General features: G+C 47.5%; 1 protein-coding gene across 3 annotated transcripts in view; it reads right to left on the bottom strand.

The window, feature by feature from the left end:
* The window catches only part of VPS13B (vacuolar protein sorting 13 homolog B), a 2,423,697-nt gene that overhangs the window by 889,261 nt on the left and 1,518,837 nt on the right, over positions 1-15,599 (bottom strand). For all 3 annotated transcript variants that reach the window (XM_069220546.1, XM_069220545.1, XM_069220547.1), the window contains exon 32: positions 3,007-3,133. In XM_069220546.1, coding sequence (XP_069076647.1) covers positions 3,007-3,133 — 127 coding nt within the window. The remainder of the gene's footprint in view (positions 1-3,006; positions 3,134-15,599) is intronic.

Below are 15,599 nucleotides of genomic sequence, written 5' to 3'. Positions count from 1 at the left end.
CATGCAACAACACTGATTCCAGTGTTAGCTGTATGATACCATGTACTCTGGGGCTTCCTTTGAAGATCCCCTAGATCTGCCTGTACCCCACTCCGGCGCAAAACCACACAAAGGACATGGAAGTGTCCACCCCCCTGTCCAGTTCTTCCCATAGGGAGGTGCACAGAGCTCTGTCAGGTGACTTGTTGACTCTGCCATCTTGGAAACAAGATGGGCAGAGGCCCCTAGGAGCATCTGACTGGTTAGGCCAGGTAGATGACGTCCCTTCCCCCTCTGATAGATGGGTCACTACAGAGAGTGACCAACCCCCTTTTAGGGTTACTTAAGAACTTCCCTATTGGTGAGTCCTCAGATTCATGAAGCAAGACTGTACAAGGAACTCTCTGCAAGACATTTACTGCTACTGGCCTCTGGAGACGAAACAAGTCTGCTTCTGGTGAGAAGGCTCCCATTGCAATATTGTTCCTCCGGATCCTGCAAGAATTCTGCAACATCCAAGGCTATACATTGTCCAGGGTCACAAGGTCTCTGTTTGCACCTGGAAGCACGAAGGAATCTCCCCCCTCCATCCGCAGGCACCTCAAGACAATGTTGGCTGGCTGGTGGGGTCTGCTGTCCCACGAACATCGAAAGGCTCTGCATCACAGGTGGTGGTTCTGTGGCCTCCTCTGGTTTCTGCCTATCTTCTGACCAACCTGGGAGATGGTGGGCCCCTGCTCCTGCCACTGGATTGGAAACCCTGTGCATTGCAACTGTTGCTCTTGCCAAGGCTTGTTGGCTCTTCCTCTAAGAGATCTTCAAGCACAGAGAAGCCCCAGCCTCCAGTACTCTGCAAGTTGAAGATCAGCCTCCATTCTGCAGCTCCTGCGACATGGGACTTCTATTTTGTTTTGCTGCTGAGGCCTGCTTGTGACTCCCTGTGTCTATCGCCTGTATGTCACTCGTGGGGGCTCTATCGAACTTCCGCTGGCCTTCCTGTGTGCTGAGTGCCTGCCCTGTCCGCCTCCCCAAGGGTATAGTCTCCTGGACTTTGCTGGTCCTCAAAAACGTGCAAATCCATCTTCACCTCTTGCTTGCATTAGCCTGTGCTTGTTGGTGGCTTCGCTGTTCACTGACCCTCCTGCAATCCGGTGACCAACATTGGACAACTCGCAGGTGACTCCTAGGATCCTCTGCAGCTCCTGGACCCCACAACTGGATTTCTTCCTTCACCAACCTGCAGGAACTTCACCTCTTGGAAGGTGGGCATTGTCACCTGCACCACCTGGGCACCTTCGAGTGTGCTGTACTCTGTCCCCTTCCTTTTTAGGTCTTCTGTGTCTGGAAACCATCCTTGGGTTCCACCGGCCTGGTCCACGGGTCGCGACAGCAGCTGGACAACTGAGGCCTCCAGTGACTTCAGCGAGTTTTTCCACGTCCTTTCACCTCTAGTCCCCTGGTGTAGGTACTCCTGTCTTCTGGGTATCCTTGGGTGGGGACACTCTTCAGCCTTCCTCCTGTCTTTGGGTTTCCTTGGGATCCACTAGGAAGGGTCCCGAAACTCACGGATTCCAACCACGACTCCCTGTGTTAGTCTATGGAACAACCGGGGAGGTAACCACTCTCCACCTGGTTGCTGGGCACACTCGCTGTACTTACTTTTGGCATTTTTAATCTTCCCTAGCCCCTAGCTAACTACCACACTTACCTTGGTTGGGTTCACGATTTTGCATTCCACTTAATTAGTATATGGTCCCCCCCCCATCTCATAGGGCCCTGAACATTTTATGCTATTTCTGTTTGTTATTTGGTGTATTCATTGTGTGTAGATATCTCCAAAGGGAGATATACCAATGCTAGTCTAGTAGTTAGTGCTGTAATAAAGAATCCTTTATTTTTGTAACAGTTGTGTGGTTCTTTCTTGTGCACGAGTTACTGTCTGACTACTGTGGTATTGCAAGTGCTTTACATTCCTCCTGGTTATTCTTCACCTGCTCACCTCAACTACCCCTAGGCAGCTTTTGCTATCTGGACAACTAAACACTATTACTATGGGTCGCCTGGACTATAGGGTGCCACGCCATACACTGGGCCAGCCTCCTACGGAAGGCATATTTGTACCATGTTAAATTGCATAATTGCATTAGGGAAGACACGGAGAATGGGTCTAAAAATATATTATGCAGTTTTACCTATTTTAAAGTGTGCACTCTAAAGACAGTGTGGGAACTAGGGAGAAGTGAGCGGTTTAGCTGGCCAGGCCAGCAGTGTACTGAACTGACTGTGGAAAGGCGAGGTTGCAGGCTGGTAAGACAGCAAGAGACTGCAGCATCACAAGGGTTTGGAAACAGATTTCAGCACTTTCATCAGATAAAGATGGGAGTGTCAATGTTATGAAAAAAAAACAATATTATGAAAAGTATTTGGATCTGAAGGCAAAACGAGTGCAGCTCCAAAGTGGTCTGCTAGTTTGGAAGGAAGGACGAATAGTATTGTTTTAAAAATATATAACACAGTGCGAGCTGCAGCTCCGTTGCTGGGGGTGAACAATTCAGTTGTAATCAGCTCAGATCCAGATAGTGGCCTGTGATCCACAGGCAGATGGTGATTACAGAATGTGCTGAGCAGTGAAGTCAGGGGTGCAGATGTACAGTTATATCTGAGAGAAGGCAGCAGCTGAAACCAAAATAGTCCTGCTGGTAATAGTAAAAGTTCCGAAGTTTATGATCCTTGGGCTAAATAAAAAGGAACGTTCCGCTGTGTTTGCTGTTCCGTGGCTCAATCTATAATAATTAATCCTTAGCCTTAAAACGATTATTGAACTATTCAAATATACTCACACAGATTCAATGTTTTGGAAGCGAGTGTCGTAAATATACATAAAATGTAAAGATGCACCTAGTCTTCCCTAGTTATTTACTGACCAATTAAAAGCTAATCATTCATGCTAAAGCCAGTTGTAAACAAGACGACTCTTCTCAGAAAGATGTTAACATATTTTTGCTGCAAATTAAGAATTACACTAACCTCAATTTGCAAATTCTCCATGGAAATAACTTTGGTGAAAATGATAGCAGGGGCTGCAGTTATTCGCACACTGAAATCCGTCAAAATAGGACTTAATATAGCCCTTCGTTCCTGGTGTCGTTTTATGCTAAAAAGACAAAACAATACGAAACAAATTTAAGTGCTTACATTACAAACAATATCCAATTCATCTTAAAGTAATAATGTGTACCAGCTAGCGAACCTGATAGGACCATGCAGACAAGACATGATGTTGCAGGAATCCTTACATCAACATCTCGCTGACTGGTAAATTGGCCGTCTAGAACCTAGTACCTCTATTAAATGACACATTATATTTTTACAAACCTCAATGATTCTAGAATTTTTAAAGTCACTTCTGAATAATAAATACATTCTGTGTACAACTGGGCAGATAGGATGTTTTTTCTGATTAAATTCATGATGCAAATGTATTTTTGTGTAATATTTATCACACAAGTTTGGATTTATCTAGTCCGAGTGCTTGCTGAGGACTAGATGAAAATCAGATATGTACAACCAGAGAATACTAATATGGAGGACTTTCTTTTTGTTTATCACTGCATACGGATGTTAAAAATAAAAGAGGCAAGCACGCAGCCCCACCTCACCTATGAATCGCAACAATAAGCTCAAGGAAATAAATTGGTCCAGTAACAAACTTCAAGATTTCCAAAACGAACAAACATGCTGCTAATGATTAAGTGCTGACCCTCCTGTGGCACTGCAACTGACCACTTATTTTGCACCAGCTTCTCCTTTGGTGTTGAAGGTGCTGCAAATATCAATGAAGGCATAATAAAGCAGGCCATCTATCCCATCAATTTTGCAGCCTGCTAATAGGTCCCGTGTTATTGCATTGTTGATATCCCATAACAAACCCACATTGGCACTTTGGAAATAATGCTAAAGCTTTCAACTCATGCCAATAGATTATTAATTAAGGACTTAAAGAATACTTTCATACAAGAAAATGGCACTGACAACAATGGGTAACAGGAAGGCAAAATGTCACTGTTGAACAAGTCGCATACTTTCGGTAACACATTGTTTGGTAGAGACTATCTAGCTGCAGATTCCTTACCTTAGAATTTCCAGGTGTCAGCTTGGAAACCGGAACTTTTGTGAGCAATACCCCTGTGCGCCGTCAAGTGGCTCAGTTCAGATCTGCAAGGCGTCATCGGCGTCGCTGTAGCCATGTACGACGCCACGGTTACCTATGAAGGCGCCACCCAGGCGCACATACATCAGTAACGTTTCCACAAAATTCCACGCCAGAAGCGCAGAGCCATGGAAGAAACTGGCCAAATTTGGTCTGTGACAAAACTAGGGCCCTGAAAGGGACAACCCACAACCCCAGTAAATGAGTCCGCAGATAGACGGATATTAGAGAAAATGGCAGAAAAAGGAACAACAGACGTTTCTGTACAATAATATACAAATCACCTCCAATGGCAGGCGTATACCGTGTTGGCATGGGGGACGCCTAGCTGCCAGAATAACTTTACAGACTTCAGGAGGAAGGTCGAAGGCTGTCAATTGCAGCTGCTCAATCTCCATGCATGAGGGCGCAGAGTTGACAGGTTTGGGTGGAAAACCCTCCCCTGCTGCTGCTGCGACAGGTCTTCCCGAAGGGGCAGCTTGATTGAAGTATCAATGCTCATTTTTAGAAGCTCGGGATACTAGACTCTCCATGCCCAATCTGGAGCCACAAGATACTTAGGATACTTAGGCCTGCTCACTCTTGATCTTCCTGAGAACTCTGGGAAGAAGTGGTATGGGCGGAAAGGTGTACAGGAGACCTGAGCTCCACTCGTGATGAAAAGTGTTGTTGAGCGAGTACCGCCTTGGAAACTCCAACGCACAGTACTGCTGACATTACACGTTCTCTTCGGAGGCAAACAGATCTAACTAAGGCTCTCCCCACTGCTGACAGAGTCCTTGTGCCACCTCCAGATGGAGACACCACTCGTGATCTGGTAGGCATCGACGGCTGAGTTTGTCAGTCCTGGTGTTCAGAGAACCTGCCAAGTGTTGAACCACCAGGGTTATGTCCTGGTGTTCCAGCCATGTCCAGAGGTGCAGAGGGTCCACAACCCCTCACCATCCTGCTTGTTGTAATACCACACTACGGTGGTGTTGTTCATGAACACCTGCATTATCTTACCCCGCCAAAGGAAAGAAATGTCTTTAACACTAGCTGGATCGCCCAGAGCTCCAGTAAGTTGATATGGAGTCCCGATTCCACCGGAGACCAGAGTCCCCTGATCTCCACCTCTCCCAGATGACCACCCCATCCCAGAAGTGAGGCATTTGTCAATACTGTGAGATCTGATTGGGGAAGGGAGAGTAGAATGCCTCTGACTCAATCGCGGTTCGTTAACCGCCACTCCAGGTCTTTGCAGTTCCCTTCGAGATCTGGACCGTGTCAGAGAAAACCTCCTGATGCTGCGACCACTGGAACTTCAGGTCCCACTGCAGAGCTGCATATGTCATCTGGCATGTGTGACCAGCAGGGTGCACAAGGCCATGAGGTCCAGCAGCCTCAGAGTCTGTTTCACAGAAATCCAGGATAGAGGACGAAACATCTGAACCATAACCTTTATATCTTGGACTCGCTGCTTGGGAGGATAAGTCTGAAACTGCACTGTGTCCAGAACAGCTCCAATGAAAAAAAGCATCTGAGAGGGAGTGATGGGTGCACCTTTGGCACGTTTACAGTGAACAAAGTGCATGCAGGAGATTTGTCGTAGCCTGGACATGGGAGACGACTGCCTGGGGCAAAGGAGCCTTCAACAGCCAGTCGTCAAGGTAAGGAAAGACTGAAACCCTTACCCTGCACAGATGAGCTGAAACCACCGCTATCACCTTGGTGAATACCCAAGTGGCATTGGTAAGGCGAAGAGAAGCACAGTAAACAAATGGCTTACCTTGAACCACAGGTGTTGTGCTGGGTTTGGACCTTGTCCCCAGCAGGACATCAGTGAGGGCTTTAATGGGCACCGTTGGTTCAGAAGAGGAAGCCCCTGGAAGAACAACTCTGTCAGGAGATTAGTCCTGACTTTCACTGAGGGTAGTTCAAAGGTCCAGGACCTCCACTGCCACCACTGCTTAGGACGCCCACCCTCCATAGCCACAGTAGGGGGAGAGAGCAAGCCAGATTCTAGAGAGGTGTCCAGTCCACTGGCCTCAAACTAGTCTAATGGTTAAATCTGGGAATCTAAAGGGTCCAGAGACCCCTCCCATTCCTCTCCAGTGCCTGGGTGGTCTAATAAATGCTCAGGCAATTATCTGGCACCTGTGGGTGCCATCGGCGCCAGAATTGGCATTGTGCTACGCGTTCCAGCTCCAGATCATTGGAGATTAGAATGGGGCTAGCGCCAGTGGCGCTGGGTGTGTCGACTTTGGGAACAGCGCCAGAGAAGGTCATCTGTTTCCATGATCCATGAGGCCTCCATCAAAGCCAAAGCAGCGGAACCTGATGGTACCTTCTCTGTCCCCGCGGGCCTGACCACTCAAATACATGGCGCATAGCCCTGTAAAATGCTTTTAATTGAGCAGGGGTTGCTCTGGCTCTCGGAAAAGGGGGCTGGGTCCGAGTTGGCTCTGGCAACTATTCCGCGGAACCATGCCTGGAACATCGAAGTTCCTGATGTGCCTTGTCGGCCGACGGGCAAGGTTAAGTTGAAGTCCGTTTGGACTTCTTCGTGTGCCTCTTCCTTGAGTGCCTGGAAGACCTCGAGTGGAATGAATAGGACTTGGGAATTCTGGAGTAGTCCCGCAAATGTCTCTTCAACGAGGACCGTGAGCTCTGAGGAGTTGCGCTTGCCGATGTCAACTGCCAGGCCGCAGGGACCTTTAAGGACTGTTACCTCAAAGCTTTCTGAGCCATGGCCCAGCAGTCCAAGCACAACTGAGTTGGGGTCATGCTCGAGGCACAAAAGGCATACCAGGATCTGACATGGCACGATGGCAGGCACCACACAGCTTGTATCCCATCTCCCTAGATTACATCCTTGGCAGAGACAAAAAAAATCTCAAGCAAAAATGTTGAAAAAAGGCCTGCCAAAAAAGATGGAGGGGTAGCTCTATCCAGATCTGCGCTAACTGGCGTACAAGGAAAAGAACTGACATGTGAACACCTCAGTGGCCTCTTTATAGGTGACTGTGACAATAATGCTGACAATGCCACAGGGATCCGAACGGTGCCACCCGATGGTGGGCACGGGTATTGCTCAGCAAAAGGTCCTTATTAAAAGCTGACACCTGGAAATTCTATGGCAAGGAATCTGCAGCTAGAAACCTCTATCACATATTACTACGCACTGGTAAAAGTGCATCTCCCATTCTATACCTCTGGTAATTTACTGGTGTCATGAAACGTCCTGGATGAAATACCAATAAAAGGGCCATCATTCAATGTATGCCTTAGGGTCAATAGAGGACAACCCATTGGGCCAAAGGCTCTTGAATTCTTCAGCCTTAATAAAATATTGAAATTGTTGATATCAGTGTCTACTAGAGTAAGATACTGAATCCATAGTTTGATCATTACAACAGCTGAATAAAACTCAGGGCACTCATCATTGTTCATATCAACCCCCTTGGCAACCACTTTGCAGAATAATGTATCTAGGCCATTTAGGACATTATATTATATAGTAAATGCTGGTCCAATTCCTTTTAAGAGTTTCTTGTTTCTTAAACACAGATTTTTGAAGTGTTGTCTATATTTACAGGGCCTTGCACAGGATTTCCAGGGTTTTTACCTAAGCAGGCAAGTTAAGCAGAGGAGCTCCCTTTAGGCTGCCCTCACTTCTCCATACACCAAGAGGGAGTCTGAATTTTTCCACTTCATTCCCCCTTCCTCATCTGCTTTTGCACCTACATGTCGCTAGAACATGTGAAAATATATTGGTGAATCGTTCCTTGGGCACAGCAGTTTGAACTGACCAGTATGTTGCAGGCTTCCCTGAGGTATAAATATCATCATGGCCAAGATTTTCTCACCAACATGAAAGCTAAAACTTCATTGCTACACCCAGTTCCAGCTAAAACCACATTGGACATACTAAGCAAAAAAGGAAATATCTGTTATGATACACAGAGATATGATCACCTTCCAGATGAGGTAAAAATCACATATACCCAATGACAGAAGATGCTGTACCATGAGACCTACCTGAATTTCAAGGGTATCTCCTACTAATCTTCCATGCATAACTCGAAAACCCCTCATAGTTAAAAAAGCATGGACCAGACAGAATGTCAGCCTAAAACAAATTCATCTTGCATGTCTATGGTGGTGTCCTGGGCTTTAAAATAACCACTGAAAATTGTCACCAATTTATTTCTTCTTAAGTAGATAAAAAAGACATAGAAGCATAGTTAAATTAGGCTGCTGTAATGCCTACATGGGGACAGGACATAAACAGTGATCACCAGTTCAGGCCTGCACTGAGAAGGGGGATGGCGCACCAGCATGAACAGCGCCAACTGAGATACTTTCTCAACGGCCCTCACCAACTACCACTGTCAGATCAACGTCACAAAAACAAGAGGCCTTGATTAGCCGCATCGATAACAGCGCCAACCAAACCAAGGAACTCTTCACTATCGCCAGAGAGTTTGCCTGCCCATCAGTCATTGGTAAACTCCATCCTCCCTCACAAGAACTCTTTGATGCCCTCGCTGACCACTTCCACAACAAGGTAGGAACCCTCTGCAGTAACTTAAATCCCCAACTCTCCGACCTCCCCAGCATCCCATCAACCTCCACTGCCGACTGCTCACTCACCGCATGGGGACAACTCAGCACACCGAACACAATCATACTCAAGAGCTCCATCCACTCACCGACCACTGCTCCCACAAGATCTTCAACTGTGGAAGAAAAGAGATCAGCCTCCAGCTCACCGCCATCCTCAACACCTTATTAACAACAGACACTTTTCCAGAAGCCTGGAAACACGCAGAGATCAGACCCTTCCTCAAGAAGCCCTCTGCAAACCCCAGAGGGCTCCAGAACTACCGCCCAATCTCTCTGCTACCGTTCCCCGCCAAAGCCCACCAACCTTCAAAACACCGAACACCGGGAGAGAAACAACCCTCGCAATCGGGCTTTAGAGCCAATCATAGCACTGAGACAGTTCTGATTGCCACAACAGACGACATCTGCACCCTGCTCGACAGAGGAGAAGCAGCCGCCTTGATCTTGCTGGATCTCTCTGCCGCCATTGACACCGTCTCCCACCACTCACTGACAATGCTAGATTGGGATCACAGACGATGCGCTCAAATGGATGGCATCCTTCCTACAGGAATCCGTCTCCTCCTCTTCACCTCACAGGTCAGGAACACCATCTGCGGTGTCCCCCAAGGCCCTCCCTAAGCCCAATACTCTTCAGCATCTACATGACACCACTCACAGACATTGTAAGAACGCACAAATGTAGGAAGCTGGCTTGGCGTGTGTTGGGTACCTATGGTACTAACACCTTATACAAGGTCCAGGGTTCCCCTATCAGTAAAGTGTAGGCAGTATCTAGAACCAGGCTCTCTTGAGGTAGCTGTGGATGAGCAGCCAGAGCTTTTCTAGGAGGCATGCAAAGCTCATGCCATACCACCGTAGTCACACAGCACTAACACACATGAAAGAAAACACTCAGTGTTACAAAAATAAAGGGTCTTTATTATAGTAACACAGTACCACAAATACTTGATAGACAATACTCCAACAGGAAGTAGGTAAACACACGAAATATGTACACTAGTAATCAGAAATAGGCATAAATAGCAATAGAAAACAGTGCAATAGCAACAGAGACCCTGGGGAAGCCCAAACTATATACTAAAAAATGGAATACAAATGCAGGACTCCCACCCAGGTAAGTGGAATCTGAAGCGGGGAGCTGTAGGAACTAGGAACCCCAAAACGTAAGTACCAGAATCCCCCCCAGCGACCAAGTCGAAAGGAGTAACTTACTGGATTTTTCCCAAAATACCAAACGGATAGAAAATAAAGATAATGCAACATCCAGACAAGACTGCAAGAAACCAGTGTTGGATCCTGAAGAAGGAAGACCTGAAAAAGAAGGAGACGAAGTCCAGAACTCAGAGAAGTGTCCGGTGGTGGCATCCACTACCCACCCATCTGTGGTTGCAGGAGTTGGTCGACGGTTGGGCAGAGACAGTCAGCAATGCAACCCTGGAGTCGGTGAAGAGTTCCTGAAGGATGCAGTCAAAGTCCCACACCAGATAAAAACATTGCAGTCTGTCTGTGGTGTGGAAAAGCCACCAACAAGCCTTGGCAAAGGCAAGAGGCAAGAGTCGCAGTAGACAAAAAGTGGAGCTGCCGGGATAGCGATTCCCTGTAGAAGATATGGACCACCTCAACAGTTTGGGATTTTCACCTTTCATCCATTTTAACCATAGAAGGGGCTTGTGGCCGGTGTGAACAAGGAAGTGAGTGACAAACTTGTATGGCCTCAGCTTCTTCAAAGCCCAAACCACAGCAAAGGCCTTTCTTTCCATGGATGACCAACGCTTTTCCCTGGGGGTCAACCTTCCTCTTATAAAAGCTACAGGTTGGTCCTGGCCCTCTGTATTAAGTTGTGACAAAACTGCCCTAACCCCTACCTCAGAAGCATCTGTCTGAACGATGAACTGCTTCGAGTAGTCAGGGCTTCTTAACATAGGTACAGAGCACATGGTCTTTTTAAGATCTTCAAAAGCTTTTTGACAGCTAGCTGTCCACAAACCTTTCTTAGGCATCCTTTTTGAGGTGAGGTCACTAAGAGGCGCTACAATGGAGCCATAGTTCTTAATGAACCTTCTATAGTACCCAGTGAGGCATAAGAAGGCTCTCACTTGTGTATTGGTAGTAGGGGAGTCCAATCCAAAATGGTTTGGATCTTCCCCTGCAGTGGTTGAATCCGGCTTCCACCTACCAGGTGGCCCATATATACAACCTTTCCCTGCCTTATCTGGCACTCAGAGACCTTGATAGTGAGGCCTGCTTTCTGCAGAGCCTCCAAAACATTCCACAGGTAGACCAGGTGATACTCCCAGGTGGAGCTAAAGGCAGCTATATCATCAAGATAAGTTGCATTATAGACTTCCAATCCTTGGAGGATTGTATTCATCATCCTCTGAAATGTGGCAGGTGCATTTCTCAGCCCAAAGAGCATCACTGTAAAGTGATAGTGCCCTCCAATGGTTGAAAATGCTGTTTTGGGTTTAGCATCATTTGATAATTTAATCTGCCAATAGCTAGCAGTTAAATCAAAAGTGCTTAGATACTTGGCAGATGCCAGTGTATCTATTAGCTCATCTGCCCTAGGGTTAGGATGAGCATCTGTTTTTGAAACAGTGTTGAGCCCTCTGTAGTCAACACAAAACCTAATTTTTCTCTTTCCATTTTGGAAGTGAGGTTTTGGGACTAGAACCACAGGACTAGCTCAAGGGCTGTCTGAGTGCTCAATGACTCCCAGGTCTAGCATCTTCTGAACTTGATGTAGCAAGCTGTCACTCAAGATGCAGGGCATGTCAGTGGCACTGGTTGGCTTTGTGCCTTTCTTAGGGCAGGAGATGTCTCTTACAGACATAGTACAAAGGTTTTTTAAAGCTGAAGGAAGAGGATTTGCACCCACCCGCAGAGGAATTTTGTGGGCCTGATGAACTCTTTGGATTTTACTTTGTCCCCGCCCTTCTCCTGGTGCTTACCTGTATCTTTCTTTTTATGGTCACCTCCTGTGTGAGCTTTCCTGCTCACCTTGTGTGGACCCATTTGTCTGCCTTCTTTCACAATTCTTGGGGAGAGGTCTGATGAGAGTCCACCAGGTACTGATGCAACAAATCAGACACACAGTTATTCAAAATATGCTCTCTCAAGATGAGGTTGTATAAGCCCTGATAATCACTCACTTTGCCTCCATGCAACTAGCTGTCCAGAGCTTTCACAGAACAGGCCACCATCTACCAATCTTTCCTAATCTTCCTGAATTTTATCCTGTATTGTTCAATGGTTAGACCAAACAGATCCAGAAGTGCTGTTTAGAGAACTGAGTAATTGTCTGGATCCTGTTTTCTATCAGTTAGGAGTCTGTCTCTACCCTTGTCAGCAAAGTTGAGCCACAAAATAGCAGCCCACTTCCTTGGGGACCATCTGTACTTTACATGTCTTCTCCAAAGCAGTGAACTACTTGTAGATGTCATCCCCCATCTTGTGGGGGGGACCACCTTGTTTAAATATTTCTGGAGTCAAAGGAGTCCTCCCTGAAACTAAAATAGCTGCCACCATGGGATGCTAACCCCGCACACACAGAGAGTCAGAGTGTGTTTTTATTTATTTTTATTTTCCTCTCTCTCTCTCATCCCTCAGATACTGAGGAGACATGAGAGTGGGCAAAGGAGGATCTGTCCCTAGTCTTAGTCACCTTCTCAACCAACCCTCTGGGCACAAAGGGGGGCCTACCTGTATGGCTTTTCTTTCTCTCTCCCCCCCCTCCTTCTTTTCCCCCTTTCCACCTACTCCCTCCCTCCCCCCCACCACAAGTGTTTCCCGGCTGGGGGGTTTACTAGGGGCTCTCTGATCCTCTAAGGGACTCCTCAGTGTCTAGATCCTGTCTTTCTAACACTGAGGGATAAGATTCTGCATCCTCCTCCTCCCAGTCCTGACTGCCAGCATCGTCCTGGTCAACCTGGAGCAAGAATCACAGGAGCAGACTCTTGTTAGGGTTCCTACCTGTCTTCAGTTTTCTATCTGAACACAACTCCCTTAACTCTTGGAAAGTGAGGCCCAATATTGTGAGCCCATGTCCTGAGCTGTATTCTCTGCTGAAGACATAATGTGTAGTTAGAGTGGTGCAGGTGCTCCTAAATATCTAAATCTTAGTCTTCCTACAGAGGTTTGGAGCAAGGGCTATGCCTAAACCCATACCTTACTCAAACTTGGGGGATTAATTCCCTGACACTAAGTACAGTGTGTACCACCCCTGGTCAATAAGTGGTCTTTCCTTTGGAAAGTACCCAGTGACAGAATGGTAAGGCAATTGCAAGTGCTTATCCCACCGCTGCACCACCAATGTAGGAAGCTGCCCTGGTGTGTTGTGGGTACCTATGGTAGGTAAACCTTACACTATGTCCAGGGTTCACCCATTAGTGAAGTGTAGGCACCATCTAGATGCCAGGGTCCCTAGAGGTAGCTGTGGTTGAGCAGCCAAGGCTTATCTAGGAGACATGCAAATACCACTGTAGTCACACAGCACTTACGCACAAGAAAGAAAATACTCAGTGTTCTAAAAATAAAGGCTCTTTATTATAGTAACAAAGTACCAAAAATACTAGATAGACAATACCTCAACAGGAGATAAGTAAACACACTAAATATGTACACTAGTAATCAGAAATAGACATAAATAGCAATAGAAAACAGTGCAATAGCAATAGGCAATAGTGACCCTACGGGAGCCCAAACCATATACTAAAAAAATAGAATCTGAATGTAGGACCCCCACCCATGTAAGTGAAATCTGTAGAGGGGACCTGGAGAAACTAGGAACCCCAAAAGGGCCCAGGTAAAAATGAATAACTTACTGGAATTGTCCCCAAACTACCAAAGGGACTGAAAATAAGGATAATGCAACATCCAGACAAGACTGCAAGAAATCAGTAGTGTATCCTGAACAAGGAAGACCTGAAAAAGAAGGAGACGAAGTCCAGAACTCAGAGAAGTGTCCGGTGGTGGCATCCAGAAGCCACTACCCACCTGTCTGTGGTTGCAGGGGTTGGTGGACGGCAGAGCGAAGAAGGTCAGCAGTGCAGCCCTGGAGTCAGGAAAGAGTTCCTGGAGGATGCAGTCTATGTCCAACACCAGATGAAAGATTGCAGTCAGTCTTTGGCATGGAAAAGCCACCAACAAGCCTTGGCAAAGGTAAGAGTCGCAGTAGACAAAAGTGGGGCTGCTGGGGACCAGCAAGGTCCAGGAAGACTCAACCCATGGAGGGGAGGAGTCCCAGGGGACCCTCAACAAAGCAGAGTCCACAGAAGAAAAGGCAGCCCCCCCATAGAAGACCCACTAGAAGAGGACTCAGGAGTCAAAGAGGAGCACACACAGCACAACTGAAGTAGGGGTCCCACACCACAGCAGAAGGACACTGAGGATTGTGCATTGTAGGGAAGAGTGCTGGGGCTACACAGAGCTTGAAGATCCATTGGAGGAGATGCCAACAAGCCTTGGTAGCTGCAAGAGACACAGTGCACGGGGGTACTGTCCTGTGTGGGAAGGCAAGGGCTTACCCTCAGCAAAGTTGGACAGCTGGCAGAGAGGACCAAGGGGACCACTCCAGACCACCACCAGTGATGTAGGATCCACGCAGCTCAGGTTGAGAGGAGATCCACGCAGCCAGTTGTCATTTCAGTTGGGGCCCGCGGATGCAGGGGAGTGACTCCTTCACTCCAAGGGAGATTCCTACTTCCTTCTCGTGCAGACTGAAGACTTGCCACCATCAGAGGATGCACAGCCAGGAAAATGTTGCAGAAGCTGTAAGGAGCCGGGGAAACAATGTCAGAAGCAGAGTCTTCGTCATGGATGCATTTTGTCAGTTCCTGGATGGTCCAGTTGCAGTTCCAGTGGCCAGAAGTAAAGTAAACGATGCAGAGGAATCCTGCTAGAGTCTTGCTCATTGAATCCACCCAAGCGGGATACCCTAAATAACTATGGAACAGTGATTGGTCACCTAGCCCATTGATAAACTATCAGGAGGGGGCACTGACATCACCTGCCTGACCTGGCCACTCAGATGCTCCCAGAGGCCTCTGTCCACCTTGGATGCAAGATGGCAGAGTCAAGGGACACACTGGAGGAGCTTTGGGCACCACCCCTCAGGGGGTGATGGGCAGGGGAGAGGTCACTCCCCTTTCCATTTTCCAGTTTCGCGCCACAGCAGGGACTGGAGGTCCCTGACTAGGGGCAGAATGGTTTTTGAAAGCCATGGTACACCTTTTTCCAAAGGGAGAGGGTGTTGCCTCCCTCTCCCAAAGGAAATCCTTTGTTCTGCCTTCCTGGGCTTGAGTTGCTCAAGCAGCAGGAGGGCAGAAGCCTGCCTGAGCGGTGGCAGCAGCTTGGGCTGCCTGGAAAACCCAAGAAAGCTGGTAGGAGCAATGCTGAGGATCCTCTAAGGGACCCCCAGAGTGCATGGAATCATACTTCCAATAATGGCAACAGTATTGGGGTATGATTCCGACATGTTTGATACCAAACATGCCTAGGTTCAGAGTTACCATTATGTAGCTGGACATAAGTAGTGACCTATGTCCAGTACATGCGTAAAATGGCATCCCCGCACTCATGAAGTCCATGAAAATGGAGCTGGAGTTCGTGGAGGCACCTCTGCTCATGCAGGGGTGCCCTAACACTCAGGTACCTGCACCCTGCCCTCTGGGCTAGGAAGGTCTACCATAGGGATGGCTTATAGTGACCTGGTGCAGTAACCTGTGGTAAAAAGGGTGCATGCACCCTTTCATGCAGGCTGCAACGGCAGGCCTGCAGATACATTTTACATGGGCTTCGC

Source organism: Pleurodeles waltl, chromosome 2_2 (assembly GCF_031143425.1).
Source record: "Pleurodeles waltl isolate 20211129_DDA chromosome 2_2, aPleWal1.hap1.20221129, whole genome shotgun sequence".
NCBI classification, from domain to species: domain Eukaryota; kingdom Metazoa; phylum Chordata; class Amphibia; order Caudata; family Salamandridae; genus Pleurodeles; species Pleurodeles waltl.
The sequence above is the reverse complement of the archived record's forward strand: the minus strand, read 5'-3'. Positions and strand labels throughout refer to the sequence as shown.